The sequence below is a fragment of the Salmo salar genome, chromosome 19, assembly GCF_965601325.2.
Source record: "Salmo salar chromosome 19, fSalSal1, whole genome shotgun sequence".
Lineage (NCBI taxonomy): Eukaryota > Metazoa > Chordata > Actinopteri > Salmoniformes > Salmonidae > Salmo > Salmo salar.
Genome location: NC_138309.1, coordinates 37,074,994 through 37,100,929, shown reverse-complemented (window position 1 = coordinate 37,100,929; position 25,936 = coordinate 37,074,994). Strand labels below are relative to the sequence as shown.

Here is a 25,936-nt window from a genome sequence, read left to right as displayed (position 1 = left end):
AAACGATTTCATAATAATCTGAGATTGTGGGGGTCGAAATCCTCTTGTGCTTTGTGAGGTAGAACGACCCAGATGGGCTTCAGGGGTGAAGGAGGGGGGCGTCCTGTACTCCCCACTAGGGTTGGGCGATATTATGATAGTACCATCTATCGACGGTGATTGACAGCCATCGTGATGTATACAGAACGCAAGAGAGGAATGTAGTCTAGACAGAACGGAGAATTCCACCAAAGCAGAGCAAAATGTCCAGTCAGAAAATATTCTTTCTCTCTCTCTGGGAGAGATGCATGTCAAACGTGTGGAGTTCCATCTTAAAAAGTAGTTTATAAAAAATTCAAGGGGATTAATAATAAAGAAAATGAATCAATATAGAAAGATCTAACGACATTAACCAACTTTAAACGTATTAAGAAATAAATGATCCTGCAGGGCAGAATAGAGGTTGAAAACAAAACAATAAACAGACTTTAAATCAAGTTACATCTATTTTCTAAATATTCAAAAAGCCTAAGAAGGTGCTTTCCTAAAGCTGCCACTTTCAAAAAATTAATAAAACAAGAATGAAAAGTGTGAGTCTATAAGGCCTTAGGCATAGGCTATTCTCAATCACAGAGACAGAACAAACAATATTAAGAGAGGATGAGGGAACAAGGCCGGAAGCAATTATTATCCAGTTCTGAAGACTGAAGACTGCCTCCCTCCAACCCATGATATACAGTACCTTTGGAAATTATTCAGACCCCTTGACTTTTTCCACATTTTGCTACTTTACAGCCTTATTCTAAAATGGATTAAATAAATAAAAAAATCCTCAGCAATCTACACACAATACCGCATCATGACAAAGCCAAAACAGGTAAAGAAACACAAATTAAAAAAACTCCTTATTTACATAGGTATTCAGACCCTTTGCTATAAGAATCAAAATTAAGCTCAGGCTCATCCTGTTTCCATTGGCTATCCTTGAGATGTTTCTACAACTTGATTGGAGTCCACCTGTGGTAAACTTAATTGATTGAAAATAATTTTGAAAAGGCACAGACCTGTCTATATAAGGGCCCACAGTTGACAGTGCATGCCAGAGCAAAAACCAAGCCATGAGGTCAAAGGACATGTCCGTAGAGGTCCATGACAGGATTGTGTCTAGGCACAGAGCTGGGGAAGGGTACCAAGAAATGTCTGCAGAATTTATTTATTTGTTTACCTTTATTTAACTAGGCAAGTCAGTTAAGAACAAATTCTTATTTACAATGACGGCCTACCGGGGAACAGTGGGTTAACTTCCTTGTTCAGGGGCATAACGACAGATTTTACCTTGTCAGCTCGGGGATTCAATCCAGCAACCTTTCGGTTACTGGCCCAATGCTCTAACCACTAGGCTACCTGCCGCATTGAAGATCCCGAAGAGCACAGTGGCCTCCATCATTCTTAACCTGTTGGGGATAGGGGGCAGTATTTGCATGGCCGGATAAAAAACGTACCCGATTTCATCTGGTTACTACTCCTGCCCAGTAACTAGAATATGCATATAATTAGTAGATTTGGATAGAAAACACTCTAAAGTTTCTAAAACTGTTTGAATGGTGTCTGTGAGTATAACAGAACTCATATGGCAGTCAAAACCCTGAGACAAATCCTAACAGGAAGTGGAAATCTGATGTGTGGAATCACTTTCAAGCCTTTGCCATTGAAACACACAGGGACTTATTAATCATTTAGCACTTCCTAAGGCTTCCACTAGATGTCAACAGTCTTTACAAAGTGGTTTGAGTCTTCTATGGTAGAAACTGACCCAAAGAGAGGCTTGGGAAGTTGGTCACAGGGGGAGGGCCATTACTACTATGACGCGGGCGCCCATGGGAACCCTTTTGTTCCGAAACGTTTAGTAAGACAATGCAATCGTCCGCCTTGAATATTATTGAAGCTCTGGTTGAAAAAGGCCCTAAAGATTTATGTTATACAACGTTTGACATGTTTGAACGAACGTAAATATATATTTTTTTGCACATTCGTGACAAGTCCCGCGTGCTTCAGTACATTATGAGTAGCCTTCGGAACGCGCTAACAAGAAGGAACTATTGGGACATAAATTATTAACTTTTTCCGAACAAAACTACATTTGTTGTGGACCTGGGATTCCTTGAAGTGCCTTCTGATGAAGATAATCAAAGGTAAGGGAATATTTACAATAGTATATTTGATTTTAGATGGTTCCAAGATGGCGCTAACATGTATCGCCTAGCCTATTTTTCTGAGCATACCACGTCATTTATTGCAAAGTGTGATTTCCAAGTAAAGTTATTTTTAAATCTGGCAATGCGGTTGCATTCACGAGATGTTAATCTATAATTCTTTGAATGACAATATTACATTTTAACAATGTTTTCGAATAGTAATTTTGTCAATTGTAGCGCTGATTCACCGGAAGCATTTGAGGGAAAATATTTTATGAACGTCACACGCCGATGTAAAATGCTGTTTTTATATATAAATATGAACTTTATCAAACAAAAAATGCATGTATTATGTAACATGATGTCCTAGGAGTGTCATCTGATGAAGATTGTCAAAGGTTAGTGCTGCATTTAGCTGTGTTTTGGGTATTTGTGATGCATGCTAGTTGCTTTGAAAATGGCAGTGTGATTTTTTTTTTGGCAGGGTACTCTCCTAACATAATCTAATGTTTTGCTTTTGCTGTAAAGCCTTTTTGAAATCGGACAACGTGGTTCAATTCAATTCATATCTATAAAATGGTGTAAAATAGTCATATGTTTGAGAAATTGAAGTTATAGCATATAGAGGTATTTGTATTTCGCGCGACGCGATTCCACTGGCTGTTGACTAGGGTGGCGTCCCACGTTCCCAGACAGGTTAAATGGAATAAGTTTGGAACCACCAAGACTCTTCTAAGAGCTGGCCGCCCGGCCAAACTGAGCAATCACTCTTTGGCCTGAATGCCAAGCGTCACTTCTGAAAGAAACATGGGACCATACCAACAGTGAAGCATGGAGGTGGCAGCATCATGCTGTGGGGGTGTTTTCAGTGGCAGGGACTGGGAGACTAGTTAGGATCTGGGCAAAGATGAACATGTTCACCTTCCAACAGGACAACAACCCTAAGCACACAGCCAAGCCAACGCAGGAGTGGCTTCGGGACAAGTCTCTGAACATCCTTGAGTGGCCCAGCCAGAGCCCGGACTTGAACCCGATCGAACATCTCTGGAGAGACCTGACAACAGCTGTGCAGCGACGCTCCCCATCCAACCTGACAGAGCTTGTATACAGTTACACATCACAATATTATGTTGATATTTTACTCCCATGTAGATGTAATCTTTTTGGCCTACTGCGTGTAGCCGGGACTAAACCAGGCATTTGATTTCTATAGGGGAGCACGTTTTCTTTCTATGGTTTTTATAGTCAAGACATCATTTAACTGTAAAAATGAATAAAAATGTTATGTGGCATGAACACAACCAGTCATGATGTTTATCTGATTGTGAACCTACTTTTTGAAGTGATTGGTTTATCTTTGCATGTTCGTCCAAAATAATCCAAGCAGTCGAAAGGTGCGCTGTTCACGCGTCAACTTTCCCTTTAAAAAATGGTGTAGTGCAATTTTTTTTTAAAGTGAGGTAGCAATAAAAATGGATTATGAGATAATTTCTCAACGTTTGTTTCCCGACAGATGTAGCCTACTGAATACCACTGTAGAATAGGCCTACGCATAAAACTAAATCCTCCAATTAGCAACATCTGCCCAAACACCAAGGTAATCATACCTCACTTCAACAAGTGTGCCCCCCCAGTGTTCGTCCCCCCCCCCCCCCCAGTGTGCCCCCCCCCCCCCCCCAGTGTGCCCCCTCCAGCCCATCACTGTCAATTGTAATTCTTCACGTTTTAGCGGAATGATATCCAAACTGCGTCTACATGTCAATCATTTGATCGCAATCAGTTTCACTAGAAATATGCATGTATATCTTATTGAATGACTGTTTAGTGATCAGATCAGATGGTGTTAACCAATAGGTTGTTTTAATCAAAGCATATATCTCTGGCCTAGTGGAGCACGCTGTTGGGTTTTGGGGAGCATGAGGATTTTATTTACTATTCAGCTATAGATAAGAAATGAGTTGTTGGTGTAACATAGGTCTAATATGCTATTATATTTGGTTCTGTAATGGAAAATACTAATGAATCATTATGATCTTGCCAGAAATTTATTCAACCTTGATCTAACTTTACTAAACCAGAACCATTGTGGAGTGGTGATCATCTTTTATTTGTAGTAATAATCAAATTCCTTCTATTAAGCAAGCAACAGATGGCACCATTTTATTTACGGATAGCCAAGGGAACACTCCAACATAATTTACAGATAGCCAGGGGAACACTCCAACACTCAGACATTATTTACAGATAGCCAGGGGAACACTCCAACACTCAGACATCATTTACAAACAAAGCATTTGTGTTTAGTGATTCCTCCAGATTAGAGGCAGTAGGGATGACCTGGGATGTTCTCTGTTTAGTGAGTCCTCCAGATCAGAGGCAGTAGGGATGACCAGGGATGTTCTCTGTTTAGTGTGTCCTCCAGATCAGAGGCAGTAGGGATGACCAGGGATGTTCTCTGTTTAGTGTGTCCTCCAGATCAGAGGCAGTAGGGATGACCAGGGATGTTCTCTGTTTAGTGTGTCCTCCAGATCAGAGTCAGTAGGGATGACCAGGGATGTTCTCTGTTTAGTGTGTCCTCCAGATCAGAGTCAGTAGGGATGACCAGGGATGTTCTCTGTTTAGTGAGTCCTCCAGATCAGAGGCAGTAGGGATGACCAGGGATGTTCTCTGTTTAGTGTGTCCTCCAGATCAGAGGCAGTAGGGATGACCAGGGATGTTCTCTGTTTAGTGTGTCCTCCAGATCAGAGGCAGTAGGGATGACCAGGGATGTTCTCTGTTTAGTGAGTCCACCAGATCAGAGGCAGTAGGGATGACCAGGGATGTTCTCTTGATAAGTGTGTGAATTGGACCATTTTCCTGTCCTGCTAAGTATTCAAAATGTAACGACTACTTTCGGTGTCATGGAAAATGTATGGAGTAAAAATTACAGTATTTTCTCAAGGAATGTAGCATAGTAAAAGTTGTCAAAAAAAAAAGAAGGTAAAGTACAGATACCAAACATATTACTTAAGTAGAACTTGAAAGTATTTTTAATTAAGTACTTTACGCCACTGCTCAATAGAGATAATTTCCACACTGCCACACAGGGCTGCACAATATGGGCAAATCATCTAGGACTTACTTTTAACCAAATATTGCAATTGCGATTTGACTTGCGAATTAGAGCAAAACTGTTGGAATCATGGAAATATTATGACTATTCTAATTCTATAGTTAGACTATAGTAGTGGGCACTTTGAATACAGTGTTTGAGATGACAACAAATTAAATGCCAGGGAGGAGTTATTGTGACAGGGTAGGAAGTAAAGTGTTGATAAGTGTTTCCTAGGGGACCCTATAAGCTTTGGCTACATTGCATGTTTTCTCTTAGCTACTTCATGTAGCTAACATTCTTGCTTTGCATATTCCTCTTTGATTTAGAAGATACTGTTGCACAAACAGCATGCTAATTTAGGTCTACACCTTCACTGGTATTATCAGGCTGTATTAGCTAGCTATTAGCTATTAGCTATTAGCATTAGCGGCTAACAATTAGCATCTCACAAGATTTAGGGCAACTTGCTAAGGAAAGACAAACTAGCTGTTTGCTGAGGTAAGAAACACAAACTAGTAGTGTCATTATAGAACGCTAGTGGATTTATATTAAGAAGCAAAGTGCAAACAGCCTCGTTGTCGTCAACATTGGTGCATGTGATGCATTGACCCTGCAGACTGAACGCAAGTGTCTCGTGGTTGAGGAACATTAAATGCGCTCCTTGAATGACGTGGCGTGGCGAGGTCTGTGTGGAAAGTGGCACGGAGAGAAAGAGTGTAGAGAGAGGACTCAAGTAGCGAAGTAAACTATACAAATTGACATTAAAACATGGCGTATCACATTTAACAAACCAAAAATTCAAATACCGGTATAGAAGGTAAAGTAAAAACCCAAACCGGTCCCCTGCATCAATACCTTGTAACGCCCTGGCCATAGAGAGGGGTTTTTGTTCTTTATTTTGGTTAGGCCAGGGTGTTACATTGGGTGGGCGTTCTATGTTCATTTTTCTATGTTTTTGTATTTCTTTGTTTTGGGCCGTGTGTGGCTCCTGTCGTGTCTTTGGCTATGCCGGATTAAGTGATATGACATGCTAACTTATAAAATGATTTCTCTGTAATTAATATTACCTGATTAAGCTAATCATGTAAATGTAATTAACTAGAAAGTCGGAGCACCACGGAAGAACGTTTATAGAGCCGTTATCTTCCGAATAAACTCTTAAAATACTTTGTAATATTTTACATCGATAGCAGTCAATATTAACCCTTGTCTTATTTTCAGTCTCATAATGAAAGTTGTAAATTCTTGGTTATCTTCACGAACCCTGGCTAACAAGTTGAATCAGCAATACAAAATTGGGTTTAATTATTTATTTACTAAATACCTAAACTAATCACACAGAATTACAAATACACAGAATACAATGATGTCATACAGAAAACGTCCTGGTGGACGGAACCTGTATGAAAGCTGGTTACACAAAGGAAAGGGGGTTGGGCTTGAATGAAAGAGCGGGAAGATTTAGGAACAGAGAAACAGCAGCTATGCTATCGTAAATACATTATCTTATGCATTCTAAATTACCGCCCATTTGGAAAAGGAAAATGCAATAAATATTTACTCTGAGCTGCGCTTCGGTAGATTGGTCGTAGATGCTGGCCGGGTTGGCCAACAGATCTCCCTGTTTTCGGAAGAATGTCAATGGTGGTCAATTGGATACGTGGTGGTATCTTCGTCTGTCTGTTAGACTGGATCCGTCGTCCGTCCTTTCCTAACCCACGTCCACAGCGGCCGCTGCTAACGCAACGGCTAGGAAGTGTCACTTCTGTAGTGAATAAGCTCAAAGTTCATACCATTCGCCACCAAAGCTCACGCCGAGGTTGGCTTAGTTCTGTACTTGACATGTGTGTCCTTCTAACGTAGAGGCTGCAGACCTCCCGTACTGGAACAACCTGGTTATCTTTTCGTCAAAGGCTTATATAGTGGAGAGGGGGAGGGAGGTGTTTCATCGTTTATAACCCCTGTCTCTTCACAGGGTTGGGCCACTGACCAAGCAGGGCACTTTCCTTATGAAAACCCAAATCTCTCATTTGGAAGCTAAAATTATATTTCATCTCCTAACAAACAATTTCAATATCAAACATTTCAATTGCATAACAATTCCATGTGACTCTGATAACTAGAGGGCGTATACTTTCTCAGGTACAGTTTATGTCGTCCTGTCATCAATCTTAATGTCTCAGATGACAACTGAAATGAAATACATACTCATTACGTTATCAAAAAAATAATAAATAATAATAATAATAAAAAATTTTGTTGATTTGATTTGATTTGATCAAGCATATTTCCAACTGGTTTTATTAACAAAATATGGTTCCTTTCCCCATTTGTTTGATGTTCCCAGACTCTCTATATTTAACACAGGCTATTCAAGTCCTTCAGTAGATTCAGAGAGGGGAAGGGAGAAAGGTATTTATGGGGGGGGGGGGGGGGGGGTCATAAACCTTACCCACAGGCCAACGTCATGACACTCCCAATCAGGCACAGCTGTAGTTCGTTGTTGCTGATTGGGAGTCACACATAAGGAGCCTGTTTTTCCTTTGGGTTTTGTGGGGGATTGTTTCTGTTTAGTGCTTTCTGTTTTGTTGTTAGTACCTGACAGAACTGTCGGCTGTCATTTTGTTTATTTTGTCAAGTGTTCTCTTTTTTGTATTAAAATTCATTCAAGATGAACACATCCTCCGCTGCACCTTGGTCTTTCTTTAACGACGGCCGTTACAGAATCCCCCACCAAAAACGGACCAGGCAGCGGAGGAAGGAGAAGCACCAGGAGAGGGGAGATATGGACTCATGGACTTTGGAGGAGATGGAGAGGTGCGTTCAGGATTCCTGGAGATGGGAGGAATTGCTCGATGGAGGTGGACCGTGGGCTCAGGCTGGGGAGTATCGCCGCCCGCAGTGGGAGATCAAGGCGGCGATAGCTGAGAGGCGCTGGTACAAAGCGAGGGAGCGCAACAGGCACGAGAGGCAGCCCCCCCAAATGGGGGCACACGGGGAGTGTGGCAGAGCCAGGATTTAATTCTGGGCCAACTCCCCGTGCTTACAGGAGGCAGCGCAGTACTGGTCAGGCACCGTGTTATGCGGTAAAGCGCACGGTGTCCCCAGTACGCGTTGATAGCCCGGAGCGCTACATGCCAGCCCCCCGCAAGTGCCATGCGAGAGCAGGCATCGAGCCAGGACGGATTGTGTCAGCTCAGCGTGTCTGGTCTTCAGTGCGCCGTTTCGGTCCAGGCTATCCTGCGCCGGCTCTGCGCACTGTGTCTCCAGGGCGCTGGGAGGGTTCAGTTCGCCCAATGCCTGCGCTCCGCCCGTGCCGGGCAAAAGTGGGCATTCAGCCTGGAGTTTGGGTGCCAAGCCTACGCATCAGAAATCCAGTGCTCCCCCACAGCCCGGTTTATCCTGTGCCTCCTCCTCGGACCAGGCCTCCAGTGGGTCGCTCCAGCCTGGTTTATCCTGTGCCTCCTCCCAGGACCAGGCCTCCTGTGGGTCACCCCAGCCTGGTGAGTCCAGGCCTGCGCCCAGAGCCAGGCCTCCTTCATGTCTCCCCAGCTTGGTGAGTCCTGGGCCAGAGCCGCCAGAGCCGCCCGCCAGTCCGGAGCCGCCCGCCAGTCCAGAGCCGCCAGAGCCGCCCGCCAGTCCGGAGCCGCCCGCCAGTCCGGAGCCGCCCGCCAGTCCGGAGCCGCCAGAGCAGCCCGCCAGTCCGGAGCCGCCAGAGCCGCCCGCCAGTCCAGAGCCGCCCGCCTGTCCGGAGCCGCCAGAGCCGCCCGCCTGTCCGGAGCCGCCCGCCAGCCTGGTGAGTCCTGTGCCTGCGCCCAGGGCCAGGCCTCCTTCATGTCTCCCCAGCCTGGTGAGTCCTGTGCCTGCGCCCAGGGCCAGGCCTCCTTCATGTCTCCCCAGCCTGGTGAGTCCTGTGCCTGTGCCCAGGGCCAGGCCTCCTTCATGTCTCCCCAGCCTGGTGAATCCTGGGCCGGAGCCGCCCGCCAACCCGGAGCAGCCAGGGACGCCCGCCAGCCAGGCGCAGCCAGGGACGCCCGCCAGCCGGGCGCAGCCAGGGTCGCCCGCCAGCAGGGCGCAGCCAGGGTGGCCCGCCAGCCGGGCGCAGCCAGAATCGCCCACCAGTCCTCCGGCGCGGCCAGGGGCGCCACCTAAGTGGGCGACGCCGAGGGTGGAGCGGAGGCCACGTCCCGCACCTGAGCCGCCGCTGTAAGGAGGCCCACCCGGACCCTCCCCTTCAGAGTCAGGTTTTGCGGCCAGAGTCCACACGTTTGGGGGGGGGGGGGTACTGTAAAGCCCTGGCCATAGAGAGGGGTTTTTGTTCTTTATTTTGGTTAGGCCAGGGTGTTACATTGGGTGGGCGTTCTATGTTCATTTTTCTATGTTTTTGTATTTCTTTGTTTTGGGCCGTGTGTGGCTCCCAATCAGGCACAGCTGTAGTTCGTTGTTGCTGATTGGGAGTCACACATAAGGAGCCTGTTTTTCCTTTGGGTTTTGTGGGGGATTGTTTCTGTTTAGTGCTTTCTGTTTCGTTGTTAGTACCTGACAGAACTGTCGGCTGTCATTTTGTTTATTTTGTCAAGTGTTCTCTTTTTTGTATTAAAATTCATTCAAGATGAACACATCCTCCGCTGCACCTTGGTCTTTCTCTAACGACGGCCGTTACATACCTGTATATCATAAAATACGGTATACCGCCCAGCCCTTAGGCAGACACGCAGTGAATTTGGATCCTAGATCTCCATGGAGTTTTATGAACATCAAGGCAGACACGCAGTGAATTTGGATCCTAGATCTCGTTGGTGTGAGGATAAGGTTCATGCCGTGGATCAGTTGGTCTGCTAAATGAAGTAGCGCCGGCAACAGCCATTTGGCATAGCCACATCAGGACAACTCAACTATTCTGTTCATCTGGAATAGACTACATTTTCTTATCATGATTCTTTACAACAGTCTAAAATAAATCATGGATTTATTATACTTTTTTTTTGTTAAATGTAGATGTTCCAAAGGTCTGCATCAGTGGCTTCTAGGGCTGTGTGCGAAGGCAGGAGATGCTAAATGTGTTTATGTTAATTAATGGTCAATTAGCGTGAGACCCGACAGTTATTTGATTAACAAATCACCGGCTGACAAAATAACGTGACCACCACGGCCTTAGCTGAAGCCCTCCTTCCATTCCATAGAAGTTCTCAAGGACGAAATATGCCAGCTCTTTGTCCACTAGGCCAGGCTGGAGTCACTTCAACACCACTCACTACGACTAACCCACCAGGGGGTTACCTTGGCAATGGCATGACTGTGTTCAGACCTTTTCCCACACGATAAGAAATGTGGAAAATGTGTTGTTATTCATTTCATTATTTTATATAACCTTTATTAAAATTCATTAATTTCATTAATGCTGTTACGATGCTTGAAATGGAAAAACAATGAATTCAGCAACGGTACTAGTCCTACTGTTTTCTGTTCCATGTGAGCATCTTGTGAGAACGGAGAATCGTTTCAACATTATTTCACACTGAGAAAGGAAACCGTGCAGCACTACTCACATCATACATGTCACATAAGTTTCTGATTGCCCCTACTCACAATGTAATATCCAAAAAGGACAGACCTATAGTTCTCCATATTAAACTCACTCCTTTACTCTCATATCAGACACCAAACAAGAAACTGGGACATATCCTGCAGGTAGGCAAAAGTCTGCAGAGACGGTTACCATAGAAACAACACTGGGCTGTCAGTCACAACACAAAGTAAAAGCTACAACAGAGTAGTATATGAACTAGAAAATACAGTAGAATCCCCAGATCCTCCCCCGCCCCACAAACAGCCCAGTAGAACCCCCAGATCCTCCCCCGCCCCACAAACAGCCCAGTAGAACCCCCAGATCCTCCCCCGCCCCACAAACAGCCCAGTAGAACCCCCAGATCCTCCCCCGCCCCACAAACAGCCCAGTAGAACCCCCAGATCCTCCCCCGCCCCACAAACAGCCCAGTAGAACCCCCAGATCCTCCCCCACCCCACAAACAGCCCAGTAGAATCCCCAGATCCTCCCCCGCCCCACAAACAGCCCAGTAGAACCCCCAGATCCTCCCCCGCCCCACAAACAGCCCAGTAGAACCCCCAGATCCTCCCCCGCCCCACAAACAGCCCAGTCTTGATAGAATGTATGATGATGTTGGCTGTTACCTTGTGCACAATAAAAAAAAGACTTCTTGACGTAAGAATCAATTTGAATAAATAGAATGAGGGTTAAAAATCAGGCCATGAACTAAAAGGCCACAACAATGATAAAAAGTCCAGCCAGAGCCCGGACTTGAACCTGATCGAACATCTCTGGAGAGACCTGAGCGGTGTTCGAATACCCATACTAACATAGTATATACTACATACTATTCGTTCATTTCAGTATGCTGTAAACAAACAGTATCCTTTCAGTTGAGTATACTTGGTGCGTCGCCCGTCTACCGGGAAGTTGATGCTGTTGCTATGCAACCTCTGGCTAGCTAGTTAGCATAACAAATTACTAGCTAGACATTTTATGACTGTGCTCTGGTTGTTTAACTGCGCTCTGGGGGGGGGCTCATAAATTCATAGCGCTTCACTCTCGGAGAGGTTCAGCGCGCACACTAGACGCTCTGGCGGAGGAGTAGGGTTGATCTCCTCACAACGAAAGTCAAGCACCCAAGCTAACTGGCTAACTTGCTAGCTACTTCCAGAAACAAATGAGAGAACACCTCACTCTGACCATGTTACTCTCCCTAGCAGAGCTGGTTAGGCTGTTTTCATGTTATCCAGAGCATTGGTGACTGTAACTGTGCTGCTGGCAACAATTTAATTAATATTTTTTTACCGACGTTTACTGACACCGGCCATATTCAACGGGGTGTTGAGCGTTCATGAATTCATCAGTTATTCTGCGCTCTGGCACACTTAGACGAGTCTCTGAAATCGGAGAAGATAGCCAGAGCGAATTAACAATGACCATTGAGAACGCACAACGACTATACCACTTAGCTAAGCATTATATATAGTTAATATACATGCAAGTCCGATGTATTTGTAGCCAACTAACGTTAGGTAGCTAGCTAACTTACCAGTAACGTACATACTGATGACTGCTGTAATGATATGCTATGTGGTTCGTAAGGACAGCGTAGCTAACATACCGGTATATACTGCTGTATCGATATGCTATGTGTTTCGTAAGGACAGCGTAGCTAACATACCGGTACATACTGCTGTAATGATATGCTATGCGGTTCGTAAGGACAGCGTAGCTAACATACCGGTCCATACTGCTGTAATGATATGCTGTGTTGTTCGTAAGGACAGCGTAGCTAACATACCGGTACATACTGCTGTAATGATATGCTATGTGGTTCGTAAGGGCAGCGTAGCTAATATACCGGTACATATTGCTGTAATGATATGCTATGCGGTTCGTAAGGACAGCGTAGCTAACATACCGGTACATACTGCTGTAATGATATGCTATGTGGTTCGTAAGGACAGCGTAGCTAACAAATTGTCAGCCCACATAACGTGTAACGTAACTAATTTGAAAAGTCATTACTTTATTACATTGCTCAACATTTGTCATAATTATGTATGTATTATGTATGTATTATGTATTATGCATGTATGAATTATGCATGTATGTATTATGTATGTATGTATGTATGTATCCGCTCTCGTCAGACATCGGTTGCATATTTTTCGGCATTTTCTTGAAATCTGAAAACGTTGAAGCCACGCCCATTTTCTGAAGAATTGTATTTTGGGCACTAAAAGCACGGGAAATAGTGTCCACTACTTGTACACTTCATATTTTGGCAAATTTAGTACAACATCCGGGAACGTTTGGCACACTAACTATATCCATACTATGACTAATAAGCATACTATATACTCAATTTACGAAACAAATAGTACACTTAGTGTGGTCATACAGCTCTGGAAATAGCTGTGCAGCGACGCTCCCCATCCAACCTGACAGAGCTTGAGAGGATCTGCAGAGAAGAATGGGAGAAACTCCCCAAATACAGGTGTGCCAAGTTTGTAGCGTCATACCCAGTTTTATATATATATATATATATATATATAAAACTGAAATATTCAATTTCCATAAGTATTCAGATCCTTTACTCAGTACTTTGTTGAAGCACCTTTGGCAGCGATTACAGCCAAATAAATAAATGTGCATACATAAACAAAACAAAAAACAGTTTTTGCTTTGTCATTACGGGTATTGTGTGTAGATTGCTGAGGGGGAAAACACACATTTTACAATAAGGCTGCAATGTAACAGAATGTGGAAAAAGGGGTCTGATTACTTCCTGAATGCTCTGTATAATCATTACTCGACTTTCAAGTAGCATGACATTCATGTAGGGCTGCACAATTACATTTCAATCCAAATTGCATATCCATATCCTGCATATCCATATCCTGCATATTAGAGGTCGACCGATTAATCGGAATGGCCGATTAATTAGGGCCGATTTCAAGTTTTCATAACAATCTGTAATCGGCATTTTTGGACACCGATTATGGCCGATTACATTGCACTCCACGAGGAGACTGTGTGGCAGGCTGACTACCTGTTATGCGAGTGCAGCAAGGAGCAAGTTGCTAGATAGCATTAAACTTACCTTATAAAAAACAATCAATCTTAACATAATCACTAGTTAACTACACATGGTTGATGATTTTACTAGTTTATCTAGCTTGTCCTGCGTTGCATATAATCGATGCGGTGCCTGTTAATTTATCATTGAATCACAGCCTACTTCGCCAAACGGGTGATTTAACAAGTGCATTCGCGAAAAAAAGCACTGTCGTTGCACCAATGTGTACCTGTCACGTCCTGACCAGTATTAGGGATTATTTGTAATTGTAGTTTGGTCAGGACGTGGCAGAGGGTATTTTGTTTATGTGGTTCGGGGTGGTGGTTTATTTAGTAGGGTGTTTGGTTAGTTAGTTCCGGGTTTATGTTCTGTGTTAGTATTTCTATGTTCTTTCTGGTTAGTTGTATATCTATGTCTAGTTAATTGGGGTTGGACTCTCAATTGGAGGCAGGTGTTTTCTAGTTGCCTCTGATTGAGAGTTCTATATATGGGTATGTGTTTGGTTTAGTGTTTGTGGGAGATTGTTTCTTGTTTTGCTGTGTGTGCCTGACAAGACTATCTAGTTCGTTTGTGTTTTTTGTATACGTGTTTATTTTGGTTTTTCCTTCTTTGTCCATAATAAAGAAGATGAGTATACACTTCCCTGCCGCATTTTGGTCCTCTCCTTACGACAACCGTGACAGTACCTAACCATTAACATCAACACCCTTCTTATCAATACACAAGTATATATTTTTAAACCTGCATATTTAGTTAATATTGCCTCCTAACATGAATTTCTTTTAACTAGGGAAAATGTGTCACCTCTGCAACAGAGTCAAGGTATATGCAGCAGTTTGGGGCGCCTGGCTCGTTGCGAACTGTGTGAATACTATTTCTTCCTAACAAAGACAGCCAACTTCGCCAAACGGGGGATGATTTAACAAAAGAGCATTTGCTAAAAAAGCACAATCGTTGCACGACTGTACCTAACCATAAACATCAATGCCTTTCTTAAAATCAATATACAGAAGTATATATTTTTTAAATCTGCATATTTACTTAAAAGAAATTCATCTTAGCAGGCAATATTAAACTAGGGAAATTGTGTCACTTCTCTTGCATTCATTGCACGCAGAGTCAGGGTATATGCAACAGTTTGGGCCGCCTGGCTCATTGCAAACTAATTTGCAAGAAGTTTACGTAATTATGACATAACATTGAAGGTTGTGCAATCTAACAGCAATATTTAGACTTATGGATGCCACCCGTTAGATAAAATAAGGAACGGTTCTGTATTTCACTGAAAGAAAAAACGTTTTGTTAACGAAATGGATAGTGTCCGGATTTGACCATATTAATGATCTACGGCTCGTATTTCTGTGTGTTATTATGTTATAATTAAGTCTATGATTTGATAGAGCAGTCTGACTGAGTGATGGTAGGCAGCAGCAGGCTCGTAAGCATTCATTCAAACAGTACTTTACTGCGTTTGCCAGCAGCTCTTAGCAATGCTTGAAGCACAGCGCTGTTTATGACTTCAACCCTATCAACTCCCGAGATTAGGCTGGCAATACTAAAGTGCCTATAAGAACATCCAATAGTCAAAGGTATATGAAATACAAATGGTAGAGAGAGAAATAGTCCTATAATTCCTATAATAACTACAACCTAAAACTTCTTACCTGGGAATATTGAAGACTCATGTTAAAAGGAACCACCAGCTTTCATATGTTCTCATGTTCTGAGCAAGGAACTTAAACGTTAGCTTTTTTACATGGCACATATTGCACTTTTACTTTCTTCTCCAACACTTTGTTTGTGCATTATTTAAACAAAATTGAACATGTTTCATTATTTATTTGAGGCTAAATTGATTTTATTGATGTATTAAATTAAGTTAAAATAAAAGTGTTCATTGTTCATTCAGTATTGTTGTAATTGTCATTATTACATATATATATAAAAAATAGAAATACAAATATCCATATCGCAAGAGGCTCCTCCCTGTCTGTAGAACATGAACAAGCCACAACCAAGCCTGAGGGACAATGTTGATTGGCCGGAAGAATGATGTCCAATGAGGTTGCAAGCTTAAAGTGGGAGTGGGGATTCGATCGGCACAGCATTGTCCAATGAGGTTGTAGGGTGAACCCACAACCACAGAGTTTATTTTTACTGCCTTTGTCCACAGCTGCAGGGGCACGAGAGCAATTACGTGATGACGTTGTTCACAATTGTTACACCATTTTCAGGGGCCCTTTTTAGGATCTTGGCATTGCTTTCAGAACTAATGGCTAAAAAGTTACAAAAATGTACAGAAAATCTCATATATTTCATGATTTTCAGTCTACTTAGTCTACAGTGGTGAAAGGATTTTACTTTATGAATTACTGCCCATGTAGACATTTATCATTAAACTTCACAAATACACAAAAGGTCTTTTCAGACATGAAAATCATCCGTGAAGACACGGCAAGTTGCTTCTCCCCAGTAAATGAGATTAAAATGAACCATATAAAATCATGTGTAGAGTATAGGAATTACCTTCATCTCTTTCCCAGTCCTCTGGGCTCCTCTTGAGTGACCAGCGTAACGATTCTGTGGATGAAAATTGATGTTTTGAAAACCGTGTCAGTCGTCTCACATCAGTTTATGACCCGACTCCACCATAACTGTGTATAATACATTCTGTATAATAGCCTTTCTGTGTAGGTGAAGGACTGTATACACAAGCCTTAGTGCCAGTCCAGCCATCATTCCAAATCCTTCACTCATCGTCATGCCAAACATTGTTGGCATTATGCCACAAGAAGACTGACACTCAGGCTAGTTTACACAAATCACACAATCTTACCTAGATATCAAGCTATAATAGAGTCATATCAGGAAACAGGAAGTTTGTAGTCTTGATATGACATTAAAAATCCCTTTTTAAAAAATCACTAAATTGGGACAGTGTTGGTACAGTTCCTATGAATCACGTTTTTATTAAAAAGAGGTTTCACACTCACTGCAAATCAAAAATGTATAAAAGCATATTAATCCAAACATATAGTTGATATGCATGCTTGCCAATACATTATTTCTGAAACTTCTGATTTGTCAAAAAGACTTGGGCAGTTATACCATGGTATTGGGATGGTTTTCACCGTTCAAACTATTTCTTGGACTTTTTTTAAATACATGTGAATATTTGTAGCTACTTTTTAAGTAAATACCAGCAGTCAACTTGTGCAATACGTTAGGAGAATATATAAACACTTTTCTTTATTTCACCTGTCACCACGGCATACATTTTACTTTTCGGGCCACTAAAATCTGCCAAAATATTTTTCACCGCTAAAATTACAGCACACAAAACAGCTCTTCACATGCGCACTGACCCTATCCAGGAAATGTTGCAGTGTAATGTGGGATAGGCGATATAAGATTCGTAGTTCTTTGACTTTGTGTGATTAATTTACCAGCTATGAAACAAAAATGGCAGAAGTACTTAGAAAACAGCTACCGACACATTTGTTTTACTATAAATGTGATCATACTTGACTAGTTTTATTCACAAATATGAGTGAAATGCTGTGGAGCTCTGACCACCTGCCAATGTGGCTGGTGAAATAAACATCTTACCCACAATGCCAAAACATACCCGCATTTGGCATGTGTCGAATGTAAATTTTATGCTCTGCCCGTCACATTACGGTAGTACCCAGGCCAATCACATTACGGTAGTCCCCAGGCCCGTCACATTACGGTAGTCCCCAGGCCAATCACATTACGGTAGTCCCCAGGCCAAGCATATTACGGTAGTCCCCGGGACCGTCACATTACGGTAGTCCCCGGGACCGTCACATTACGGTAGTCCCCGGGCCCGTCACATTACGGTAGTCCCCGGGCCCGTCACATTACGGTAGTCCCCGGGCCCGTCACATTACGGTAGTCCCCGGGCCAATCACATTACAGAAGTCCCCGGGCCAATCACATTACAGAAGTCCCCAGGCCAATCACATTACAGAACTCCCCAGGCAAATGACATTACATAAGTAACCAGGCCAATCACATTACAGAAGTAACCAGGCCAATCACATTACAGAAGTCCTCAGTCCTGTGGTGTTTGTTTACTAGCACACAACTAGAGTGACTCCTTCACTGTTGTAGTGATCTAATTACATTGATATTTTAGTCATTTAGCAGATGCTCTTATCTAGAGAAACTTACAGTCGTGAGTCATTTAGCAGATGCTCTTATCTAGAGAAACTTACAGTCGTGAGTCATTTAGCAGATGCTCTTATCTAGAGAAACTTACAGTCGTGAGTCATTTAGCAGATGCTCTTATCTAGAGATACCTACAGTCGTGAGGCATTTAGCAGATATCTTATCTTTAAAAGTCTTAAAAGATGACACACCTAGTCATTCAAGGGTTTCTTTTTTTAAACTATTTTCGAGAATAATAGTTAAAACATAAAAACTATGAAATAACATATGGAATCATGTAGTAATAAAAAATAAACTCTTAAACAAATCAAAATATATTCTAAATTCTTCAAGGTAGCTACCCTTTCCCTTGGTGACAGCTTTGGCATTCTCTCAACCAGCTTCACCTGGAATGCTTTTCCATCAGTCTTGAAGGAGTTTCCACATATACTGAGCACTTATTGGCTGCTTTTCCTTCACTCTGCAGTCCAACTCATCCCAAACCATCTCAATTGGGTTGAGGTCAGGTGATTGTGGAAGCCAGGTAATCTGATGCAGCTCCATCACTCTCCTTCTTGGTGAAATAGCCCTTACACAGCCTGGAGGTGTGTTGGGTCATTGTCTTGTTGAAAAACAAATGATAGTCCCACTAAGCTCAAACCCGATGAGATGACATATCACTGAAGAATGCTGCGGTAGCCAGACTAGTTAAGTGTGCACTGATTTCGAAATAAATCACTGACAGTGTCACCAGCAAAGCACCCCCACACCTCCTCCTCCATGCTTCACGGTGGGAAACACACATGCAGAGATCCATTCATCTACTCTGCATCTCACAAAGACACGGCGGTTGGAACCAAAAATGTCACATTTGGACTCCAGACCAAAGGACAAATTTCCACCAGTCTAATGTCCAATGCTCGTGTTTCTTGGCCAAAGCAAGTATCTTCTTCTTATTGGTGTGCTTTAGTAGTGGTTTCGTTGCAGCAATTTGACCATGAAGGCCTGATTCACACAGTCTCCTCTGAACAGTTGATGTTGAGATGTGTCTGTTACTTGAACTCTGTGAAGCATTTATTTGGGCTGCAATTTCTGAGGCTGGTAACTCTAATGAACTTATCCTCTGGAGCAGAGGTAACTCTGGGTCTTCCTTTCCTGTGGCGGTCCTCATGAGAGCCAGTTTCATCATAGTGCTTGATGGTTTTTGCAACTGCACTTGATGAAACTTTCAAAGTTCTGGACATGTTCCAGATTGACTGACATTCATATCTTAAAGTAATGATGGACTGTCATTTCTCTTTGCTTATCTGAGCTGTTCTTGCCATAATATGGACTTGGTCTTTTACCAAATAGGGCTATCTTCTGTATACCACCCCTACCTTGTCACAACACAACTGATTGGCTCAAACACATTAAGCAAAGAAATTCATTCAAATTAACGTTTAACAAGGCACACCTGTTAATTGAAATGCATTCCACGTGACTACCTCGTGAGACTGGTTGAGAGTATGCAAAGAGTGTGCAAAGCTGTCATCAAGGCAAAGTGTAGCTACTTTCAAGAATCTTTCAAGAATCTTTCAAGAATATATATATATGTATGTATGTATGTATATATATACACACACACACACACACACACATATATATATATATATATATGTGTGTGTGTGTATATATATATATATATATATATATATATATATATATGTGTGTGTGTGTGTGTATATATATATACATACATACATACATACATACATACATATATATATATACACACACACACATATATATATATATTATATATATATATATATATATATAATAAATAAAAAAATAATAATAATAAAAATATTAAAATATTAAAATATAAAAATATAATATAATAATAATAAAAAAATACAGAGAAATAAATATTACAAAATAAAACCGCCCGATTAATCGGTATCAGTGGTTTTTGGTCCTCCAATAATCGACATCGGTGCTGAAAATAATAATAATAAATCATAAATCGGTCGACCTCTACATGGCACACCTGTATTTGGGGAGTTTCTCCCATTCTTCTCTGCAGATCCTCTCAAGCTCTGTCAGGTTGGATGGGGAGCGTCGCTGCACAGCTATTTTCAGACCTCTCCAGAGATGTTCGACCGGGTTCAAGTCCGGGCTCTGGCTGGGCCACTCAATGACGTTCATAGACTTGTCCCGAAGCCACTCCTGCGTTGGCTTGGCTGTGTGCTCAGGGTTGCTGTTCTGTTGGAAGGTGAATCTTCGCCCCAGTCTTGGGTCCCGAGCGCTCCGGAGTAGGTTTTCATCAAGCATCTCTCTGTACTTTGCTCCGTTCATCTTTCCTTCGATCCTGACTAGCCTCCAATTCCCTGCCGCTGAAAAACATCCCCACAGCATGATGCTGCCACCACCATGCTTCACTGTAGGGATGGTGCCAGGTTTCCTCCTGATGTGACGCTTAGCATTCAGGCCAAAGAGTTCAAATTGGTTTCATCAGACCAGAGAATCTTGTTCCTCATGGTCTGAGAGTCCTTTAGGTGCCTTTTGGCAAACTCCAAGCGGGCTGTCATGTGCCTTTTACTGAGGAGTGGCTTCCGTCTGGCCATTCTAACATAAAAGGCCTGATTGGTAGAGAGCTGCAGAGATGGTTGTCCTTCTGGAAGGTTCTCCCATCTCCACAGAAAAACTCTGGAGTGACCATCGGGTAGTTGGTCACCTCCCAGACCAAGGCCCTTCTCCCCCGATTTTCAGTTTGGCCGGGCGGTCAGCTCTAGGAAGAGTCTTGGTGGTTCTAAACTTCAACTATTTCAGAATGATGGAGGTCACTGTGTTCTTGGGAACCTTCAATGCTGTATAATTGCATTGGTACCCTTCCCCAGATCTGTGCCTGGACACAATCCTGTCTCGGAGCTCTACGGGCAATTCCTTCGACCTCATGGCTTGGTTTTTGCGCTGACATGCACTGTCTACTCATGCCCAATCAATTGAATTTACCACAGGTGGACTCCAATGAAGTTGTAGAAACAACCAGAGCTCAATTTCGAATCTTATAGCAAAGGGTCTGAAAACGTATGTAAATAAGGTATCCGTTTAAAAAAAAAAAAATGTTTTATACATTTGCAAACATTTCTACAAACCTGTTTTCGCTTTGACATTACGGGGTATTGTGTGTAGATTGATGAGGCTTTTTTTGTTGTATACATTTTAGAATAAGGCTGTAACTTAACATGTGGAAACGGTCAAGGGGCCTGAATACTTACCGAAGGCACTGTATGTATCAAATTACATTTTAAAAACTGTTTAAATGTAATTGTACAATTATTTTGTATGCTCTGAGTCTCATATGGTTTTGCATTGGGTACATTTAAGATATTATGTTATTTAATATGGTATTTTATTTTGTAAAGAAATTAAATACAGAATAGAAGATATTCTATTTTAGTTGTTTTACCAGTTCTCAAAAGTAAAAAAGTCTAAATAAAAACCCTGTGGTTATTTTGTGACTTTAGCTAATACATATATTTTTTTAGGCAGTGGTGCAGTATAGTTTCTGTATCGTTTTGGTATAGAGTATTTTAATACTGGTATCGAAGTCAAGATTCTGGTTGGCCGATCGTCCCTATGCTATGCCAGCCGCCACTTACAGCCTGAGCACTGCACAACGCTTAGGAATGTCTAGCGGGGAAAATTAGCAGCAAGCTAGCTCATTCTCCAACAGAAAGGTGCAGCATTGACAAATGGATGAATGACCAGTGACCAAAATCAAACTCCTGTTGCAAATATTAGTTTATTAATAATAAGGCTCATGTCGACATGCATGCAATAAGCAAGCTAGCTAAGCTGATAGCTATGTGACCTGTTAGCAAAGATTTCTATAACTGACCCTTTCATCTGTGGCGTTAGCTAGCTAGCTATATTAGCTACTACGCTAGCTAGCTGGCTAGATAAACACGGTGTTAAGATATCAGATAGGAGCTAATATCCAGCGTAGCTAGCTAACGTTAACTGGTTATCATTCTGAACATGCACCATTTTCAGCAATGAGCCATCTGACTTGCGGTGTAATGTTAGATATTTACTGGTGTACTGATCTGACCAGCCGCAATCGGATACGTAAATTGACATTTGATCGTCAGATTAGATGATTGTCTTAATAGGGAAAGGAAGGTTTAGCTACCTAGGAATCTTCCTGCATGTTTATGGACAAAGACATTCGTGTGCGTTCTCACTTCTCAAAGTATTGGCAGATGAGTCATTCAGACAAAGTGCAGCGTTGTTTCATTTTTTTCCCCCTACCCACGCTCTCCTTATTAGATATTATGCACATCTATGGCTTGGTAGCAAATGTCATCGCCATTGAGGTAGTTTTCATAGTACCGGTAGTAGTAAACGTCACCAAGCGATATAAACGATGTGAAAGGGAGCGGAGTTACAGCCTCGCTCTATCCAGTCGTAGCAGTAGGATCAAGTTACAACCCGGCCATTTCTTGACAGATAGATGAACTAGCCAATTGAGTTGTTTCGAATTTTGGATTTAGGTCTTTGCCATCTTAATTTACCGAGTTTATCAATAGATTTACCATTCAAATAAAATTACCCTTATTTTGTCCCAAAAGCCAACACTTCCTTTGGCCGCCAATCCTTCCAGTTCTCTGCTGCCAATGACTGGAACTTTTTTTGACTGCAATTTTTTTTTTTTTAAATCACTGAAGCTGGAGACTTATACTTCTCTCTCTAACTTTAAGCATCGGCTGTCAGAGCAGTTTACCGATCACTGTACCTGTACACAGCCCATCTGTAAATAGCACACCCAACTACTAATTATTTCACCTCTATGGCCTATTTATTGCCTTACCTCCCTAATCTTCTACATTTGCACACACTGTACATAGATTTTTCTAGTGTGTTATTGACTGAACATTTGTTTATTCCATGTGTAACTCGTGTTGTTGTTTTATGTGTCACACTGCTTTGATTTATCTTGGCCAGGTCGCAGTTGTAAATGAGAACGTGTTAAATATATATATATTTTTTTTAAAGTAAAATCTCCCAATGACATATATATATACACCCTGTATTGCTGACACTATGTATTGGCCAGTGAGAGGCTTTGAAGCCACCGGTCGACCATATTGGTACTCCCCAGTAGGAGCAGTCCTCCACAGGAATGAATGGAATTCTACAGTATTTCAATTAAAGGTTTCAAGGACAAAATTACATGTATTTAATAGTACACTCTGGAAAAATACTTTGCTGTTTTTTTTTTTTTTTTTTTTTTAATATATAATTTGTTCATTCTTTTTTCTTCAGCTCCCATAATATAAGAGTATGCATTAAGGTGTCTGTAATAGAATAAACTTCTCAAAAAAACAAATATAGACGTTAATAAATGCATTTATATAGCTTCCATGTATATGGTTTGTGGTTAAGTATCCCTTTAAGGGTGTTTTCACATATAGTCCTCTTTAAAAAGAACCACACTCAGTCCACTTTAAAGTGAACTCTGGGGTAAGAAAAAGCTAAATAACTCTGTTATTTTTGTATTCAATCTGCCCTTGCCTTTGGATGAGGACTCAACTATTTTGCCAGTTCACGTCACCTATTTTGCGATCCGAATACCCTTTGCATTCACATTGCTATGTTTAGAAAGGAACCAAGATCTTTTTCCAACATTCACCAAATGCACTCTGGGTTTTTTACAAAGTGCAGGACAAACCATTCCATCAGAATGTTTTATCAACGGCTAGATATACATACTTACATTCTGGAAGCTAACAGATTGCATTTAGTTAAAAGATGCAACATAATAAATTGTAATGAAAAGATACCAATAATATTTACATGTTAATCGTAACAGAATAAATAAGCAAAAGAATAACTGCAGATTAAATAATACTGTAATTGAAAAATCGTACACCCATCGTAGGCTACTGGCCCTTTAAGAGCTAGAATGGATTTTGTAACCTATGTTGTGATTCTCACCAAATATGTTGTTGTCTTCTCACACTATTCAAACCCCACAATAGTCCCATGTGGCTCAGTTGGTAGAGCATGGTGTTTGCAACGCCAGGGTTGTGGGTTCGATTCCCACGGGGGACCAGTACGGGGGGGAAAAAATGTATGAAATGTATGCATTCACTGCTGTAAGTCGCTCTGGACAAGAGTGTCTGCCAAATGACTAAAATGTAATAGAATAAACAGCTTAAGAAGCTCTCTTAGCCTATAGATCACATATTGAAAACAAATAATCTGAACTAAAAACTCCACACATATTTGTACATTTCTGTGCATCCTTGACAATCGCTAATCAATAGGCCTATCCAAAAACAGCACCCATCATCTTCTCTCTATTGTGGCCCCGATGTGAGAGAGCTTATGGCAGGGGAAACGGTTTTGTAGTAGTCTAGTGTGTGGTGTGAGAATAATGAAAAGCCAACATGGGGGAGTTGTGTTCACATTGCCCTAAAAACGGAAACCAGCCCACAGAGGTGGTCTCAGTTCGGTTTGAGGGGTCTGAGTTCCTTTGGAGTGTTCACACTGCACAAATTATTAAGCAAATCGTACAAAGTTCAACAACAACAAAAACAATCTGTAAGGGACCAAGGTGTAAAAACACACCGAGGAGCAGGCGCGAAATATGGATCGGAAAACATACCTCAATGCAGGGATGTGCAACTTTATTCCAAATGTTGCCTAAATCCAAACTGATAAACCGAGAAGATTGAAATAGTGGTAGTTTTCCTGAAAACTGCCATTTTCGTTCTCATGCTAGCTAGCAGTAGCCACCTCTGCCATTGTGGACAATCAAACTCCTTTGTTGTTCAACGCAAAGTGCCATTCCATAATGGCTGCTGTGGCTACTGGTAGCTAGCATTTGGATGAAAAGAGCAGCTTTATGGAACAACAAATGGTTCTGAGACAACAACAACAACAAAAATCCAACCCATATCTCGTGTCTTAAGCCCTATTCACACGGGACTACTATTACTAGAGAATGTTGGTTTTGTAAATATTACTCCAGAATGTCCGTAATTCCAGAGGACGTTTTGGGACGGAATTCGTCCCCCCCCCAACACTGCCCCATGTAATTCGTACTTTTTTTTTCTCCTCTTCAAATAAATTGACAGTTATTATTGAAGCCTGAAGGTTTGTATTCTAGGAGTGAAGATATTTCAACATGTCCAGGTGATAGTGCCACACTCATAAGTTTTTAAACCATACCACACAACTTTTTGGTAATAGTGTAGCCATAATATTTGAATTGAGTAAGTCTGATTAGAATCATTAGGATATTTTAGCGACGAACAGTACGTCCTAAATTCACCCCTGCTTTCAGATGTAAGCTAAACAGTGCACTTGAGATGTGTTTTTAAGGCGACGGATGAGGAAGTGAACTTATCATTTGCGAACATTTAGATCAGTGGAATGCTGCTGCTTTGTCATCTATTAACAGCAAGGGGTTAAAAAAAAGGTGTGATATTTTATTCAATTCATACGCACATAACATATAAATAAAAGCATTCACTGTGAAAGTTGATACATGTAGGTCATTCATATATAGCTTATGTGCAACACTTCATTCAATTTATTTAATGTTATTGTTTTCTTGCTCAAACCGTGAGCAACTCCTGTCAAACTTGAGAATTGTTACTCCTGCCATGTAAAAAAATGATAGAGATGGCAGATTCGGACAGTCCTACAATTACAGATATGGCGTTTTGTGTTCGTGCACATAATTACGTTACCCAACCTCACCCCTAAAACTAATCCTGTCCGAATAGGGCTTTAAATCTGATCATGATGGCAATTTCAGACCCCAGTGCAGCTCAGTGCAAGCTCGAAGCATAACAGTAAGGTCG

General features: G+C 41.8%; 1 protein-coding gene across 3 annotated transcripts in view; it reads right to left on the bottom strand.

Annotated features, from left to right (window-relative positions):
• The window catches only part of arid4b (AT-rich interaction domain 4B), a 240,505-nt gene that overhangs the window by 212,995 nt on the left and 1,574 nt on the right, over window positions 1-25,936 (bottom strand). For all 3 annotated transcript variants that reach the window (XM_045702251.2, XM_045702252.2, XM_045702253.2), the window contains exon 2: window positions 16,428-16,481. In XM_045702251.2, coding sequence (XP_045558207.1) covers window positions 16,428-16,433 — 6 coding nt within the window. In that variant the 5' untranslated portion in view covers window positions 16,434-16,481. The remainder of the gene's footprint in view (window positions 1-16,427; window positions 16,482-25,936) is intronic.